This window comes from Argopecten irradians, chromosome 4 (genome assembly GCF_041381155.1).
Source record: "Argopecten irradians isolate NY chromosome 4, Ai_NY, whole genome shotgun sequence".
Lineage (NCBI taxonomy): Eukaryota > Metazoa > Mollusca > Bivalvia > Pectinida > Pectinidae > Argopecten > Argopecten irradians.
Window position 1 is genome coordinate 18,621,614 of NC_091137.1, and position 19,515 is coordinate 18,641,128.

The 19,515-nt window shown below is 33.8% G+C and overlaps 1 protein-coding gene across 1 annotated transcript; it reads right to left on the reverse strand.

The window, feature by feature from the left end:
• Positions 1–889: 889 nt before the first annotated feature.
• On the reverse strand, positions 890–9,989 carry LOC138322417 (uncharacterized). Its single transcript, XM_069266447.1, has 5 exons — positions 9,683–9,989; positions 6,332–6,416; positions 2,931–4,535; positions 1,673–1,703; positions 890–1,425 (listed from the first exon to the last, which is right to left on the reverse strand). The coding sequence occupies exons 2-4, from the start codon at positions 6,393–6,395 to the stop codon at positions 1,684–1,686; spliced, it is 1,689 nt and encodes a 562-aa protein (XP_069122548.1). The 5' UTR covers positions 6,396–6,416; positions 9,683–9,989; the 3' UTR covers positions 890–1,425; positions 1,673–1,683.
• Between the last annotated feature and the right edge of the window lie 9,526 nt (positions 9,990–19,515).

Genomic DNA, 19,515 nt, shown 5'->3' on the forward strand with positions numbered 1-19,515 from the left:
GAATGGGATGACTATTGTATAAAGTAAAATTATAGGTTGAAATAATATCAACGGTATGTTACGGGTAACACTGGATCGTTACAAATGAAATCTGTGGGATATAAACTACTTAGAATACTAAATATAGGGCCATTATGTAGCTTGATTCCACCTTCGGGTAACACTGGATCCTTACAAATGTAATATGTCAGATATGAATTACTTAAAATATTAAATATGGGGCAATAATGTAGCTTGATACCGCCATCGCAGACACTGGATCTTTACAAATGTATTATGTGGGATATGAATTACTTAAAATACTAAATATGGGGCCATGATGTAACTTGATTCCGCCTGCGGTCACCGCTCCCACAAAAGGTTTATTGTGTTTAACGTCTTTGTAATAAAGGGGTGGACTGTCTTGAAAATTATTAATCTATTTTGTCTTTATGGTCATCATTACTTCTTTGTCCAAAACAAAATGAAAATTGGGGTAACTATTTTACAATGATTTAATTTGATATGTTAGACTCATTTCTATTGGTTAGATTACATATACAAAACGGTTTCGCAGGGAATTTTAAAAGTGGCACATTCATTTGCCAAACTAAATTAATGGATAAAATATCACTGCGCCACAACTTAATTTATTGTAAAAGTAAGTAAAATCCCGGAAATTTATCCTAATTAGCAACTGAGTGAGTTATCTGATTTAAATTATAAGTATTATTCTCAATATATTCTAGGGTTATGAAGTCACAGACAAAAAGCGGACGGACATTATTGTTCATAGATGCGAGAATGTCCTTCCGTTTTTATGTTTATGACTTCATGATCCTAAAGATATTGAGAATAAAGCTTAAATAGGATGGTTAAATGTGTAAAAAAGACAATGGAAACAAAGATGTATGTTTTACCATAACAATATTTATTCAACGTATTTAACGTTCATTTTGATTAGTTTAGATAAGTAACTATTAATATTTCTTTTACAGAATAATTATTTATCCGTCAAAAGATTATTGTCTGTCAACATCATTGTAAATGTTGTCTATGAATAACGAATCATCATTAATATATTGTACTTACTTATACACATATACTAATAATTCAGTATATTTGCACCTGGTTTTTTGCTTGCATGTGATAAAATAATATCATTTATATAGGATAAGTTTTCTACTTTTTATTTCCTAGTTAGAAGCCTTACTGATGGATGTTAAATCGTCTCATCTCTCAAAATGTATGGTGTCGGCGACAGACGAAATAAAACAACTAAAAAGACAAATTATTATGTGTATATCCTTATCAACCCTAAGCTTTAGATACACGAACACAAGTTTACCAAAACACACTATATAAGAGAGACAATTGTCCATTTGTTTCACGTGAATAACGACCAGCTTCACAAATTCAAAAAGGTCGCTGGAATGGCAGCACCGTCTGAAAATGACAAAATAACAGAAAGTTAGAAATAATGAAAGATGTAATGATATGTAGTTAAGTGTACTCAAGATGTAAACTCCTGAAAATAGATAAAGTTATATCTAGTGAAAACATGCAAAATATTATTTGAGCGAGATCGACTTGAAATTTTAAGATTTTTAACATTTTGAATTAAAAATTGTCCTATTTTAGAATACTGATACTACTTATAAAATTACTACCCAGGCCTACTGACAAAACTTACCTACGACATTACTATCCACTTTGTGGTGACACTGTAAAAAAATAATAAAAGTTGATAAATCCATTTTTATGGAATGAAATTCATGAATTAATTGATATAGGGACTCTCTGACGCAGGAAAGAAAATATAGTATATACCCAATTACAGTTGAAATTAAAGTTCAGATGTCTAATCATTACATGTGTATTTCTTTGATACGATTTACTTCCTCTGCTCTTTAGATAAACAAGTATGGCATATTACATATTGGATTGATAAAAAGTGACAAATATAGATATATAATAATACTATCGTTTAATTTTCTGCATTCAAATGTTTCTATCTAATGTACACAAAACTGCGGCCATGAATGGCTACGAGATCCTATAAGGTGGACGATATAACAGACTTTTTAAACCAATATGATTTTTGCTTTATTTTCTCTGTATCCTATGGGATGAAGTAACTAACATTTACAATGCTGATTGATCCAAACATTTCAAATATGATACAATTTGAAAAAACACCATTTTACGCAGTTTCACATTATCTGATGGTGTCCTTACTTCTATAAATATATATTTTATGAAGTTTTCTATCGTATAGGATTAATTGTTCCAAATAACTAAAGATATACACTCCTTATTCTAAAGGTTACTATCACTGTCGTAATAACCATCCCTGTAATATGTCACAGCAAACTGATGGGAGTTCAGTGGAGAAAGAACAATCGCAGGCCTGTAGAGACTTCTTTTGAAATTACAGGGACAGCGACATCCAACTTCAAATCCATATGGTCAATTACAGTGTACCGCTATTCAATTATTTTATTGATGTACATCAAAGGAATCAATTATCTGTCTCATATGTTGTCTCACACAGAGCATTCAGTTTTGTTATGACATACTCCTGGGGTAGATATAATGACAGTGATAATAAAGCCTTGATTATAAAAAGATATTTAAAAATACTTCAATACAGTTTTATTTCATTTTTTTTCTTCATTTATATACAAACATTTTGTTACTGTGTTAGTATTTGGAAGAGAAATATACATAAAGACTGCTGCCTTTTCAATCTTTGTCAATCTTATTGAATAAGATTTAATTTATTAAAATGATATAAATAGGTCATACAGATTGATGATTTTTTTTCATATAGTTTTACTTCTACTCCATTAACTTAGTACGCAAAATGACACTTTAATCAGTAGTAAAGATCATACATGTACAGCACTCCTTGTGCAATCTGTAAATGGTACTGGACAGTGGACACTAACCTTGTGCAGAGTTTGACATTGCGACCAGGGTATCTGAAGGAGGGATGGGGATACCGGGTAATTGATTAGAAGGGTTCCCAGCTCCTCCCGCCGCATTGTTTCTGGGCACCTCTATAATATTCGGCTGTGATTGGAACGCTGCCTGGCTATGAGGATCAATACCCTTAGCCAAAAACTCCTTTTCAATTTCTACCAGTTCTGGTATAGTGTAAGGACCGCGGTTCCGACACAGGTCGTCGCCATCGGGACTCTGTGTCCTTAGTGTTAATATGTTAATGATCCATTTCAGCAGATCGGGAGATAAATTCCTACCTCGGAAACACAACTCTTGGTTTCCTGGGTGATATATGGTAAATTGTTCGTCAAGTTCAACTGGCGCATTATCATTGTCAGGTTTTAAAGAAGGCACGGTAACAGGTGGTCCAGAGAAATCTTGACTACTAAAACCCGTGCCTGTCTGGGATGTGAAACCATTGTTAGACTGATCTGAGACGATCTGGTTAGATTGAGACGGTACGGATTGTGAAGCGTTCGGTACGACTTGGACTGGTGGGGTATTGCCTGTTTGGAAGGACCACTGTGGTGCGTTGGTTCCAGTGCCGGGAATCTGAGCGGCGTTCCTGGCTGCTGTGCTCAATCCTTGTAATGATGTTAGGGCAGGTTGTTGATTTGGAAAAGATGGTAATACTCCACTGTTGCCTGTGACAGTTTGAATATTCTGCGTAGAACTTGGCTGCTGACTGAAAGGTTGATTGAGCATGTTATTCAATAGTTGCTGATCAGCTGGCAGCAACGCTGGCATCACTTGTGGTGTTGATTGTTGTGCTGGTTGCTGGGGAAAGACGATTGCATTTTGTCTCATACCGACACCGGTAACTTGTTGCCCTGTTTGTTGGGGAAAGACAACTGCATTTTGTCCCATTCCAACACCTGCAACTGGTCGTGCTGCTTGCTGGGGAAGGAAAATAGCATTTTGTCTCATACTGGCAGCTTGTGCTGGTTGTTGGGGAAGCACAGCCGCATTTTGTCCCATACCGACAACTTGTTGAAATGACATTAGTTGGTTGATAAGCTGATTACCAAGTGTGTTTCCATTTATTGTTCCAAAATTAGGAAATCTGCTTAAATCGACTGTGGAGGATTGCAGAATATTTGGTTGTACTCTATTCTGTTGTATTGCGGACGCCTGTTGAACTGATACTACCCCAAACCGTGGTGGTGTAGCATTTACGAAAGGACGAAAACGTTGAGATATTTGTGCTCGTCTGATTGCCTCTTGTTGTAACTGTTGCTGTCTTATGGCCCTGATATTATTTCCTGTCGGAACTATCCTCATCCCTGGAGCAATCATGCCGACTTGATTCCCCACAATGGGACCCCTAACTAATGCGTTCCTGCCGAACATATTCGGAAAAACGGGTTGAATCCTCTGATTAAATTGTGCTGGTATAGGTCCTGGTCTACGTATTAAGCCCTGCCTTACGAATGGGATTCTGTTAAATTGAGGAACACCAATACCGCCCGCCGGGACTGGATTCTGCCCTGTCATCGCTCGCTGGAATTCTTCTGGAGATATTTCTTCCGGGGCACCAACGGGAATTTGTGCTGAAAGTGAGTTACGTAGTGAGTTATTGTTGAGAATACTAAGGTGACCAGGTCGATAGATAGTCTGCTAAACCTGCCTATATTATTAGGCATTTTAATATATATTAGGAAAAAAAAAGCCTAATAATATAGGTAGGTTTAGCTCTCTAGTCGATAGCTTATGGAGCAGAATTGAAAACGGAATACTCTTGAAAACGCCTGTGTATATGTGTATATCAATTTTTCAAAACGTGAAATTATATTTAGCAAACATGGTAAACAATACCAAGCACAAAACATTGTAATGTTGATCGTTAAGTTCTATATATAGACAGCGTGTAAAAGGCAATATGTTTTATCTTGAAAGTGTTAAGAATGATATTAAGAATTATTATAATTCTGAAAGGTTCTCCCCCTTATGCAATGGCAGACTAAATGTATTTAATCTTAATTGTGGTTTATTATCAAATTTGTGCTAAATGTATTTAATCTTAATTGGGGTTTATTATCAAATTTGTGCTAAATGTATTAAATCTTAATTGGGGTTTATTATCAAATTTGTGCTAAATGTATTTAATCTTAATTGGGGTTTATTATCAAATTTGTGCTAAATGTATTTAATCTTAATTGGGGTTTATTATCAAATTTGTGCTAAATGTATTTAATCTTAATTGGGGTTTATTATCAAATTTGTGCTAAATGTATTTAATCTTAATTGGGGTTTATTATCAAATTTGTGCTAAATGTATTTAATCTTAATTGGGGTTTATTATCAAATTTGTGCTAAATGTATTTAATCTTAATTGGGGTTTATTATCAAATTTGTGCTAAATGTATTTAATCTTAATTGGGGTTTATTATCAAATTTGTGCTAAATGTATTTAATCTTAATTGGGGTTTATTATCAAATTTGTGCTAAATGTATTTAATCTTAATTGGGGTTTATTATCAAATTTGTGCTAAATGTATTTAATCTTAATTGGGGTTTATTATCAAATTTGTGCTAAATGTATTTAATCTTAATTGGGGTTTATTATCAAATTTGTGCTAAATGTATTTAATCTTAATTGGGGTTTATTATCAAATTTGTGCTAAATGTATTTAATCTTAATTGGGGTTTATTATCAAATTTGGCTCAAGATTAATAATGTGAATATGAATACTACTATTTGCATAGAGAAATTTTGTACAAATACATTGTAGATACACTACAAATATAATTTAGCATTTTCAAAACAAAAATTTAATATTTAAAAAAAAAACACCATAAAACTTTTTTTAAATGTCTACTGGTGACTGAAACGAAGGCATTTAAAATATACTAAATACTATAAGTGAGAAAGTGAGAGTGAAAGAGATGTTTCTTTTGTATTTGTCTTTGTATACTGTAAAAAACCTAACAAAATATATTTCAAGTGAAGAACAGTTAATGTTGAGAATAATAGTCAGTAAGAGAAACATAGTGTAACATTGTGTCGCTGTCTTAAAAACGTAATCAACTAAAATGTACCTTACAAAAGGAAAATAATCATACAGAATAGACACAAATTATTAATACTTTTTAAAGAAATTGACTTCGTCATACAGCTAGTTCTAGGTATCGTCTGTAACTTAAGTATTTAAAGTGTTGATAATGAATAGTGGACAAAATCGAAAACACAATAAAGAAATATCAATCAGGTGGTGGTTAGCAAAAGTAAACATAAAATTGTTACATGTAAAATTAAAACGTTTGTGACAATAAAAAGATATTCAATATAATGATAATTCTTGATTTTTTGTATTGGTCGCGTCATTTTTGGTGCTAGTGTACTTACCATCTGTAACCATAAGAAGAGATAACCCAGCGACAACCACTGACAGAATTAATCTGTACGCCATCTTGTTTGTTTTCTTGTTTTTCTGTAACATTTTAAATAGATAAAAGAGCAATCTTAAAACATATGTTTGTTTGACATTTAGTATCTCACTCAACACTATAGTTTACACATGGGTGTCTCTGTAGGAAAACTATCGTTTACAGATAATCTATCATCATCCTTCACAGAACACACTAGATCTCCTGTCGTTCTTAACTGGTCATCAATTACTTTACTAGTTCTAAGTAGCGTCTGTGAAATTTTACGTTGTAGACTTTAACTATAAATGAAATCAGCCAAGGAAAAAAGTAGGATAACATAGCGTTAACAATGTGTAATGTATGCCATTTCACACCATCAAATGATGATGTTATTTATCCTTCAATGCTAACCTTAAATCGTATAGTCTATTAGCAGCTGTGATAAAGATATATCCAATATTATAAGTGGATATTATGTGGATATGAAAAAGGAGGATATTTTACACTAAGATCATAAAATGTTTTATTACAACTTTTTTTTTTTGTGATACGAAGGGCAAGTTATTCTTATCCTTCGTATCCATATGTGAAAGAGTATTTTTCTTTCATGCATCGAAATTTTTATCAGAATTTTACAATTAAGATATCCCATCAAAATTCTGCAGAAATAAGTTCACAGAAAATCATGAGCGCAAGTCATTTTTTCATACATGAAAATTGTGTGTTTTTTTTTAACGAAAATCTCACTGTTTACCGCCATTACATTATTTATCAGAAAATACATTTGTTTACAACCTAAGACGACATGGGTGTATATTGCAAGATAAACCAGTCCGAGGTAGGTATGATAGAAACAGTGATGACAAAACACCAAATCCTGGGGATACTGTCACAATACTGTTAGAACCGTCATAATACTGTGGGAACCGTCACAATACTGTGGGTACCGTCACAATACTGTGGGAACCGTCACAATACTGTGGAAACTGTCACAATAATGTGAGAACCGTCATAACACTGTGGAAACTGTCACATTAATGTGAGAACCGTCATAATACTGTGGGAACCGTCACAATATTGAGGGAACCGTCACAATACTGTGGGAACCATCAAAATACTGTGGGAACCGTCACAATAATGTAGGTACCGTCACAATAATGTGGGAACAGTCACAATATTGTGGGGAACGTCGCAATACTGTGGAAACTGTCACAATAATGTGGGAACCGTCACAATAATGTAGGTACCGTCACAATAATGTGTGAACAGTCACAATACTGTGGGAACCGTCACAATATTGAGGGAACCGTCACAATACTGTGGGAACCGTCACAATATTGAGGGAACCGTCACAATACTGTGGGAACCGTCACAATATTGAGGGAACTGTCACAATACTGTGGGTACCGTCACAATACTGTGGGTACCGTCACAATACTGTGGGAACCGTCACAATACTGTGGGAACCGTCACATTACTGTGGGAACCGTCACAATACTGTGGGAACCGTCACAATACTGTGGGAACCGTCACAATATTGTGGGAACTGTCACAATACTGTGGGAATCGTCACAAAACTATGGGAACCATCACAATACAGTGGGAACCGTCACAATAATATGGGAACTGTCACAATTCCGTGGGAACTGTCACAATACTGTGGGAACTGTCACAATACTGTGGGAACCGTCATGATATTGTGGGAACCGTCACAATATTGAGGGAAGATGATGGTACCGATGTTTCTGTTTGAATTAGTTCGACAATGAGCAACAAACTGTCCAAGCAGTGGTTTATATTAAAGTGAAATTAAGCAATAATAGAAATTTAAATGAAATTAGTTAGATAAGTTATTTTCCATTCTGTTGTTATTTCTAATTAAAAGAATTTTATATAAATGATTTCTGATTAAATTATGAATATTGAGTAGTGTTTTTTTCTTAACCTGGCCATATACTTGTCGACTGAAAACGCATGTCATCGTGGTAGAAACATGTCACATGACTCATGATAATTTAATGGTTTATTCCACACTTGTAAGGTTTTTTAAAGTTACAAAAGACATTAAAACTAATTTTTTTTTCTTTTATAACTTTAACAAACTCATTCGGTTCGTGGGGAATATATTCCATATCCAAAGCCCACAGATGAATGCCGATCCCTATTTAATTATGTTATGTAACCTATAATTATTTATGGCATGTATTTAATCTAACCAAGATGAAAACTTCAAATGTTTTATAACAAAATGACCCACAAAATCAAGGTAAATTTAAATATACTACCGTAAAAGGTAACTTTGAATAAAGACCACCTGCTTTAGGTCCCAAATGATCAATTCAACAAAATTCAACCTGTGTATTAAGACCACCTGCTTTAGGTCCCAAATGACCAATTCAACATAATTCAACCTGTGTATAAAGACTACCTGCTTTAGGGCTCAAATGACCAATTTTGAAACAATTGGACCTGTTTATAAAAACCACCTTATTTTGGTCCCAAATGACCAGTTCCCCACAATGCAACCTATATAGAAAAAACACATTGTCATAAAATCATTTTTCCTCTGTCCTTTGAGGGTCTTTATTGACAGGTTTGACTGTATCTTAATTGATGATGTGTGATCACCAAGTGATGATTCAATTATTCAATTGATAAAACGAGTCATAGATTTTATCTTTTTAACGTTAAATGTTATGCACCTTATCTCCCTCAAATAAATACATCCATTTTAGTCCTATAATTTCTAAAAAGAAACATTCTACTTGTATTGTTTTTATTTCGTTTCTAACATACAATGCACATAGACATTTTTGGATATCATTAATTATCCGTGATGCACATAATAATACTGGTGTTCTGATGTGCATAATGTTTGACCTGAGCCAAGGCCGATAGTGATAGACTGCTCATAAAAACAAGACCAAACACTTCCTTATATACAACGTCTGGCCCAGTATAAAAACATTGTAATATTTCATTAATTTAGAGTCTGGAATCGTTCAGAGAAGCACAAAAAGTCACTGACATATAAATTCGTGTTACCGTACAGAAGAATATGTTTAAAATTAAAAATTGCACCAGAATGCTGATCCTATTCCACAATAATTGACTATTTTATGCAAACATGCATCTTAAACCAGCACACCTTTCGGTAAATAAAGTTTTACCGTTTTATGTGTAATATTATTACATACACGCCAGGAAATACTTCCGTTCATTCGATAGCCATCCCGATTTTATTCTGCAGTGATAAACACAGAAACATTTATTCTGTCTGAAGCTTTTTAAGAGCTACAATAAATGTTTGCAGATAAAAAACACTTACCTCTGTTTTAGCAGTATCCTGACTGGTTTAGGGCCGTGCACGCTGTTGTTGTTGCCGCCTTGTCGACACTGGTGTGACGATAGGAAATGTCCACATGCTAAAGATAATCATAAGCCTGCATATGGAAAGTTTTAATCCTTGTAAGAAATCAACGCTGCATTTCAACGCAATTTCTTCGTGAACAATCTTTGTGATAACTTATTTGGTGTCTCTGACATTTAATTCGTTTGCGTTTGTTTTAGGTAATATCAGGTGACGCTTCAGTGAATTAATAATCTACGGACAGGGGTCAGTGATTGACCTCAGGTAAAACATTTGGCGGATGTACAAACAGTGGTTTACTAACGATGTTGTCAGTGGGTCTATCGGCAGATTGACAGGAACATCAGGAGGACATATTAACAAAGCAGTAATGGATTAGTATATACAGCGCCTCTATGTAAACATTTGGTGACTAACTTGTATAAAGATATAAACATATTATATAAAGTCACATCTGCCTTAGCGACCACCTCTGTAGATAGATTAATCCTTCTAATGAAAGAGGATATGTTGCAAATTGATGAAGCTAAATTACTTTATGATATGACTCAAAAAATAAAGAATTTTGTATCAAATATCAAAAAATAAAGAATTTTGTATCAAATATAAAAAAAAATAAAGAATTTTGTATCAAATCAGTAATTATAATTACATGCATACTGTATAACATTGTTTTATCTATTTTGTCTCATAAGCCAAATATGGCTTGGTATTGCTGCATTTTAATGCTTTCTTAGTTCTAATATAAAATGATAGTTTTTATGCATACTTCATATGTATTTTATGAATCAACACGTGACACTTTAATAAACAGATCTGAATCTGAATCTGTATAAAAACCAAGAGCTTATTTAGACCACTTTCTTAGGGTCACAAATTGTCAATATCAACAAAATTTGACCTGTGTATAAAAATATCTAGGCTAAAAATTTCTGGTTCGTTGGATCTTTATTGACAGGTTATTTAGCAGGTTTTCCGCGCCTGAAATTTCAATTGCAACCAGTACTTCATTCTATAATGCCATGGACTTTTTTCGAGACGAAATTAAGTATTTTTTAATATTTTCATCTTGAAGTAAAATAAGAAGCTCAAACTGTTCAATGGTGGTAATGGTGTAAAGTAGGCAACTTTTGTAACTAAGGAAAATGCTAATTCGTCTGATCCTTTAATTTTGTGATAGAGAAAAACCGTCTCTCGTTAGCGGTGTAGCATCTTTAAACAAAGATGTGATAATATAGTGTCCGTTTGTGTATAACAGCAAAATAATCATTTTGTCATAGATAACATAAATTTAAGAGTGATTTTATTTTTCTGACGTGATAGTGTTATACAACTGTTTACTAAAGTATCCTTACGATTTGTGAAAATAGAGAATGGCCGAAAATTAGAGATCGCAATACAGTTTCATCAATATTCATTAACTGGAATTTCTTAAGTTAAAACTCTCCAGAAGAAAGCATAAGAAAATGTAAGTGGACATGTTTAAGTTAAGAGGCAGTCCATTAATTCTGTAATGATTTTCTATGGATAATTTGAGAATATGTTTGATGTAAATGTAGTTGGCAATCTAATCCAAATTCGTTGTTCAAGTTCACTTCCTACACTGAAATGGAGGATATGTAGTTGGAAATCGATTTATCATAATACTTTGCTGTAGGTCACATAAGCCAAAGTGGCTGTAAATATATGTTCTAATTTTGTTTGTCGCTCTTTTTTTTCTATAGACTATTAAATGTCATGAACCATCACTCATCAGCTGACGGTGTGAATATAATACGTAACAATAAAACGTTTCTTTTGTTAGATTCTACGTATTGTGTGTTCTTCCTAGTAATTATTTATTGCCGGGATACAGAGGTTCAAAACGATCGTTTGTCCATGTATATTAAATGCTATGCATTATAATCTTATAATCTAATAATACTTCGTGCTTTATTTCGGCCATATGAGCGTCTTGGACTCGGGAAAGAAGTGGTTTATTAACGTGAAAATCGATTAGTCCAATGGGTTGAGAAAGTTAAACACTAATTGAAATATATATATCTGTGGTTTTTGAAATATAATGGAATTTAAAAAAAAATAGAAAAAATATACTCGGTTTCGAGTATCTTTGTTGAAATGTTTTGTAAGTGGAAAAAACTTTCTATTTAAACACCTTTATGTCTGGATTTGTAAATTGAACATAACTGTGGGAGACATGACGGACTTCAATCTGCGCTATATATAAACTTCATGCATGAGTAATCCAATGTTCCGTGTACTTGCTGATCACTAATGCGTCACAGTTGAGTGGTTGATAGACCTGTAGTGATGTAATGCCAGGTCATTCTAGACAACCCAATGTCACCGCAGGCAGTCTGACTAGTACCGACAAAGCCTTAAAACAGTACTAAACGCCAAAACGAACATGATCAGCGATTCATAATGAATGTTATATAAAAGAGTCACTAAACCGACACTTCTTTCTTTGTTAAATGTGTAAGATTGTCTTTTAAAATCTCCTTTCGCATGGGTTAATGGTGTGCTCTGCGAGGGAAATGTTCATAACCGAATTACATAAGTGTATTTAGTATTGATATATGTATACGTATACTCTGTGGCGGATGACAATATCATAATATTTATTGTCATTTTGGCGGATATTCCGCTCACCTTTGCATATTTACTTTTATGTAAAATTGGTCTTTTATGTCTGATGTAAGATTGTTAAATGATAATTTTGATGTATATGTTTTTAAAAGAAAATTTTAATAAATGCGGCCACTTTAATAAAGAAGTGAGCCAATGATCGCCACTCAATTCACTGTTTGTTGTTCTATGGTATACCAATCCGAGTATTCAATATGCAAACAGAGCTTCACAGCATGGAGAGTTTTTACGCTTGTAACCAGTTTAAACTGACAATATATATGTATTATAATATTTGTCACATTATACAGACATTTTGTAAGAGGGGTGGCACATGACGACTGGAAAAGCAATTTCTGTACATGTAATTTTGCAGGATGGCAAAAATTGAAGTTTGTAATAACAAACGTATTTTTGTAAACTGCATACCAGTTATACATATATAATTAACTAATTTGAATTTTCGCGCTCTCTGCATGCCATATATGGTATCAACATCCGGGTCATAAGTTAAAGGTCAATTTTCATTGGTCAATACCACAGACATCATGTCACAAGAAGAAAAAATTTTCAACGATCGCCATCTTTGTTTGACACTCAACACTGTACACATTTGATTTCATCGTATTGTGCTTACCCTCCCTCTCCTCCCTATTTGATGTCTCATTTGTTTTTTGTTTAAGCGTATATATTGGTTTCAAAAAGGCAGATATCCTGCTCATCCTTTCATATTACTTTTTGAAAACATTGTGGTTTTTTATGTCAGAAGGAAGATGGCGGATATTCCGCTCACCTTTGCATATTTACTTTTATGTAAAATTGGTCTTTTATGTCTGATGTAAGATTGTTAAATGATAATTTTGATGTATATGTTTTTAAAAGAAAATTTTAATAAATGCGGCCACTTTAATAAAGAAGTGAGCCAATGATCGCCACTCAATTCACTGTTTGTTGTTCTATGGTATACCAATCCGAGTATTCAATATGCAAACAGAGCTTCACAGCATGGAGAGTTTTTACGCTTGTAACCAGTTTAAACTGACAATATATATGTATTATAATATTTGTCACATTATACAGACATTTTGTAAGAGGGGTGGCACATGACGACTGGAAAAGCAATTTCTGTACATGTAATTTTGCAGGATGGCAAAAATATGATTACTTTCCGATATGTTATGATAGTAATAAAAAGAAGATAAACAGAATATTGAAGTAGAAATAAACCATTGAGAACAATATATGTCAAATGTAATCAAAGCAATAAAGATAAGTCTTGAATCACACAAATAGATGTATGTAAATCAAAGCGATATAGATAAGTCCTGAATGTAGATATATGTAATCAAAGCGATATAGATAAGTCCTGAATGTAGATATATGTAATCAAAGCGATATAGATAAGTCCTGAATGTAGATATATGTAATCAAAGCGATATAGATAAGTCATGAATCACACACATAGATATATGTAATCAAAGCGATATAGATAAGTCATGAATCACACTCATAGATATATGTAATCAAAGCGATATAGATAAGTCCTGATATTTTCTAGCTGTTGATTTCATATATGTGTACTATTATTCGTGTAGTTACCGGGAGAGAGCTAAAATAGGAAATGCCTATTGCCTCATTACCTTTGTATTACTATCTTACAATAACATATTCGGAGAGTTTGATCAATTATTAACTGTGGGGACGAAAGCGGAAAAATGCGTTAGAAAAGTGAGCTATAAGATAGCTGTATAAACTGACGGTTACAAATTATCCTTCTGTAACATGTCGGGATGAAAATACGTGATGATACACACACACAAAATATGAAAACGTGATGGGCAGTAAAAAGAAAATAAAAACACAAACAAAAAATTCAATGAAACTATTGATGGATTAATATTAGAATGAAATACAAGTGTTATTTTATAAGGTATCATTATGCATTATAAGATATTTTAAAAGATACGACCTTTATACATTTTTCTTACATATTTTTTTAGATATGTTATAAACAAAAGATATGTCGTTTTCAGTGTTTCTTCTATTCTTTATAAAAATCTGATCAAAAAGAAATATTAGATATAGAACGAAATTTGAAATTAGAATAAGAATTGGCCTCCCAACGTAGATGAAAGAATAATATTACTTCATTGACACTATGTACTATGATATCTGACAAGCTATGATATTCTAAATCTGGCCATGGTCGATTAACACGAATCGAGTATGAGCTAGCCATGGCTTGTCTAGTCTATAGTGTAGAAAGGGAAGTAACGCTTATCTAAAATTATATATCGAAGTGCACTTTCCTTTGTTTTATGTTTCTACTTATAGTTAAATAGCACCCATCATAATCTTCCAACAACAGATATATTCATTTTTTAAGGAACATATATCAAATCATCAATAAAAGCATGTGTATATCTATATCCTATAGATTCTCTGGATCTATTATAATGTATAATTGTCCATACCTCATGTGGTCGGTTCAGGAGAGTTGTACTCATGTGTACAGATATAGCCTTTGTCCAATGACGGGTTTTAGCGATGGTTTCTTTTATTTTTTTTCTCCGCTATAACGCATCTAAAGGATATTTAAAGAAATGTTTTATTATGTATATAGAATGCATATTAAAAATATGGACAATACCAAACATTAAAACAAATGTAATTCGCTGATTGTGATCGTTCCATGGCGTTCCGCAGTTGGAATAAAACCCAAATACATCAAAGTAACACTTATTCAAGTATAACTTTAAATGTGTGCGAGTATTGTAAAATTGATAAAAGATAACAGCAGGTAACAAAAACAAACTGTAATTTTTGACGGAGTTTCCATGTTAATGGGAAAAAATGGTTCGCAACAGCAAAATGCACAACTAAAGATTTAGTCTGATATATACAGAAAGTTTCATGGAGCCGCGTTGAAGGATTTTGGAGTAATAGCCCGAAAACAAAAAGAAACAGTTATTTTGTATGTTTGACGAAGTGTTTCTATGGAAACGGAAAATATTCCAAAAATGAAAGATCCGCAATAACAAAAGGCACAACTAGGGCATATGTCTGATGTAAACGTCATTCCTGTTAAACTTCTTTGTTAAAAATTGTGAATTCATGGGCAAAATTTATCGACGATGATGGCCTTTTTACTGGAGCATTATTTGCAGATTTAAAAAAAAAGCTTTTGATTTAGTGCATCATGTTGTTTTATTGGAAAAACTTCAATTATATGGATGTAACCAGTTCCTTATCCTGGTTTAAATCGTACCTTTTTAACAGAAAACAGCAAGTGTCTGTCAGGAACCTTGTCGGACACCAGGAACATTACTCGCGGCGTTCCTCATGGTTCAATTTCAGGCCATTTACTAGTTTTAACTTTTATTAATGATTTATCCTTATCTGGGTCAGCAAACACTGAAATGTATGCTGACGATTCCGACTTTCATTTTTCTAGTAAATCTATTGCTGTCATACAGAATTCATTACAGTCTGGTTTAAATAATGTGTCAAACTGGAGCAATAGTAACAAAATGATTTTAAATACTCAAAAAATCAAAGGTATGGTTATATCTTCTAAACAAAAAATGTCTAGATTTGGTGATGCGAAACTTCAAATAAAACTTGCAGACACTGAGATACAACAAGTAGAAAATGATAAACTTTTAGGTGTACAGAAAGTTTGAAGGAGCTGCGTTGAATGGTTTTGGATTTATAGTCCGGAAACAAAAGGAAACAATAATTTGGAATTTTGACTAAGTTTCCATGGTATCGAAAACATTTCCCAAAATGGAAGGTCCGAAATAGCAAAGGAAACAACTAGGGCACTTGTCTGATATATTCAGAAAGTTTCATGGAACTGCTTTAAACGGTTTTGGAGCTATAGTCCGGAAACAAAATGCTGAAACGTTAAATATCAATATGCTCGCCCAGATTGGAGTTCATAGCCTGATATTGCCCATCTGGTTTAACATAGATCAAATGGGAAACTGAAAGAAGAATGGAAATATATAATTTTATCAGTATGAACCATCGGTTTAATCAAATAAATCTTATCCAAGACCAAGATATTCCCTTCACTGATAGAGATACCTATTGTATGTGTATTATCTAAGTTATATTTTGATAACGAAGAATGAAAAATCAAATACATTTAAGGCCAAAATAACAATAATACGTCTGTTTAGGGTAACCCGACCGACCCTAATTTTTTTTACTCCTGACCCTAATTTTTTTTCCACTTTTCTACGAAAAAAAAAATAAATAGAAGTCGGGATTTCGATAGCAGACTCCGGTTTCAGCCATTATTTTAAAGTGAAAGACACTAAAAAAAATATCCCCCGGCCTACCGACCCTATTTTATTGTCAATGTAACCCTAAACAAACATGTTTTGCCTTATGACACCTTTTAAACCATTGTTTATATCACTTATATAAAGTTGTTTCGAGAGGAGAGAGAGTATAGACCCAGCATATTGATCGGCAATCAGATCGACTTCCACTGTCATTGAATGTTAAATGACATGTATTAAACAATTATCACCACACCTCGAGTACATGCTGTACTTTGTCTACCACGTGGCAGCACATGTATTTCAGATTCCATAGCTAAAAATAAAGTGTTTTGACAGTGTGTTATCAATATTGGAGACATGTGATAACAACGTGGTTAGTCAACCCTGAGAGACTATTAATGTAGAAAACATACTCTGGTGACATTGGCAGGTACATGGTTAGTCAACCCTGAGAGACTATTAATGTAGAATACATACTCTGGTGACATTGGCAGGTACATGGTTAGTCAACCCTGAGAGACTATTAATGTAGAAAACATACTCTGGTGACATTGGCAGGTACATGGTTAGTCAACCCTTGAGAGACTATTATGTAGAACATACTCTGGGACATTGCATGTACATGGTTAGTCAACCCTATTCAATGTAGAAAACATACTCTGGTGACATTGGCAGGTACATGGTTAGTCAACCCTGAGAGACTATTAATGTAGAATACATACTCTGGTGACATTGGCAGGTACATGGTTAGTCAACCCTGAGAGACTATTAATGTAGAAAACATACTCTGGTGACATTGGCAGGTACATGGTTAGTCAACCCTGAGAGACTATTAATGTAGAATACATACTCTGGTGACATTGGCAGGTACATGGTTAGTCAACCCTGAGAGACTATTAATGTAGAATAACATACTCTGGTGACATTGGCAGGTACATGGTTAGTCAACCCTGAGAGACTATTAATGTAGAATACATTACTCTGGTGACATTGGCAGGTACATGGTTAGTCAACCCTGAGAGACTATTAATGTAGAATACATACTCTGGTGACATTGGCAGGTACATGGTTTTAGCCAACCCTGAGAGACTATTAATGTAGAATACATACTCTGGTGACATTGGCAGGTACATGGTTAGTCAACCTGAGAGACTATTAATGTAGAATACATACTCTGGTGACATTGGCAGGTACATGGTTAGCCAACCCTGAGAGACATATTAATGTAGAAAACATACTCTGGTGACATTGGCAGGTACATGGTTAGTCAACCCTGAGAGACTATTAATGTAGAAAACATACTCTGGTGACATTGGCAGGTACATGGTTAGCCAACCCTGAGAGACTATTAATGTAGAAAACATACTACTGGTGACATTGGCAGGTACATGGTTAGTCAACCCTGAGAGACTATTAATGTAGAAAACATACTCTGGTGACATTGGCAGGTACATGGTTAGTCAACCCTGAGAGACTATTAATTTAGAAAACATACTCTGGTGACATTGGCAGGTACATGGTTAGTCAACCCTGGAGAGACCTATTAATGTAGAATACATACTCTGGTGACATTGGCAGGTACATGGTTAGCCAACCCTGAGAGACTATTAATGTAGAATACATACTCTGGTGACATTGGCATGTACATGGTTAGTCAACCCTGAGAGACTATTAATGTAGAATACATACTCTGGTGACATTGGCAGGTACATGGTTAGTCAACCCTGAGAGACTATTAATGTAGAAAACATACTCTGGTGACATTGGCATGTACATGGTTAGTCAACCCTGAGAGACTATTAATGTAGAATACATACTCTGGTGACATTGGCAGGTACATGGTTAGTCAACCCTGAGAGACTATTAATGTAGAAAACATACTCTGGTGACATTGGCAGGTACATGGTTAGTCAACCCTGAGAGACTATTAATGTAGAAAACATACTCTGGTGACATTGGCAGGTACATGGTTAGTCAACCCTGAGAGACTATTAATGTAGAAAACATACTCTGGTGACATTGGCAGGTACATGGTTAGTCAACCCTGAGAGACTATTAATTTAGAAAACATACTCTGGTGACATTGGCAGGTACATGGTTAGTCAACCCTGAGAGACTATTAATGTAGATAGATACATACTCTGTCTCTGGTGACATTGGCATGTACAATGGTTAGTCAACCCTGAGAGACTATTAATTTAGAAAACATACTCTGGTGACATTGGCAGGTACATGGTTAGTCAACCCTGAGACTATGACTATTTTATTTTTCCAAAGCATTTTAACAAATACAAAACAAAAGATTATCACCAATCATCATAAGACTATCATAGATTGTTGCAATAAATAAAGAAACATACAAAAAGATAACTAGTCAGCTAAATCAATAAGTTTTCCCCATTTTTTTTAGAAATGTAATGTTCTTTAATTAAATTGAGGTAGAGCATGTGGGTAACCTGTTTTATATCCTGTATAAGTATGATATCGGTAACCTGTTTTATATCCTGTATAAGTATGATATCGGTAACCTGTTTTATATCCTGTATAAGTATGATATCGGTAACCTGTTTTATATCCTGTATAAGTATGATATCGGTAACCTGTTTTATATCCTGTATAAGTATGATATCGGTAACCTGTTTTATATCCTGTATAAGTATGATATCGGTAACCTGTTTTATATCCTGTATAAGTATGATATCGGTAACCTGTTTTATATCCTGTATAAGTATGATATCGGTAACCTGTTTTATATCCTGTGTATAAGTATGATATCGGTAACCTGTTTTATATCATGTATAAGTATGATACCGGTAACCTGTTTTATATCCTGTATAAGTATGATATCGGTAACCTGTTTTTATATCCATG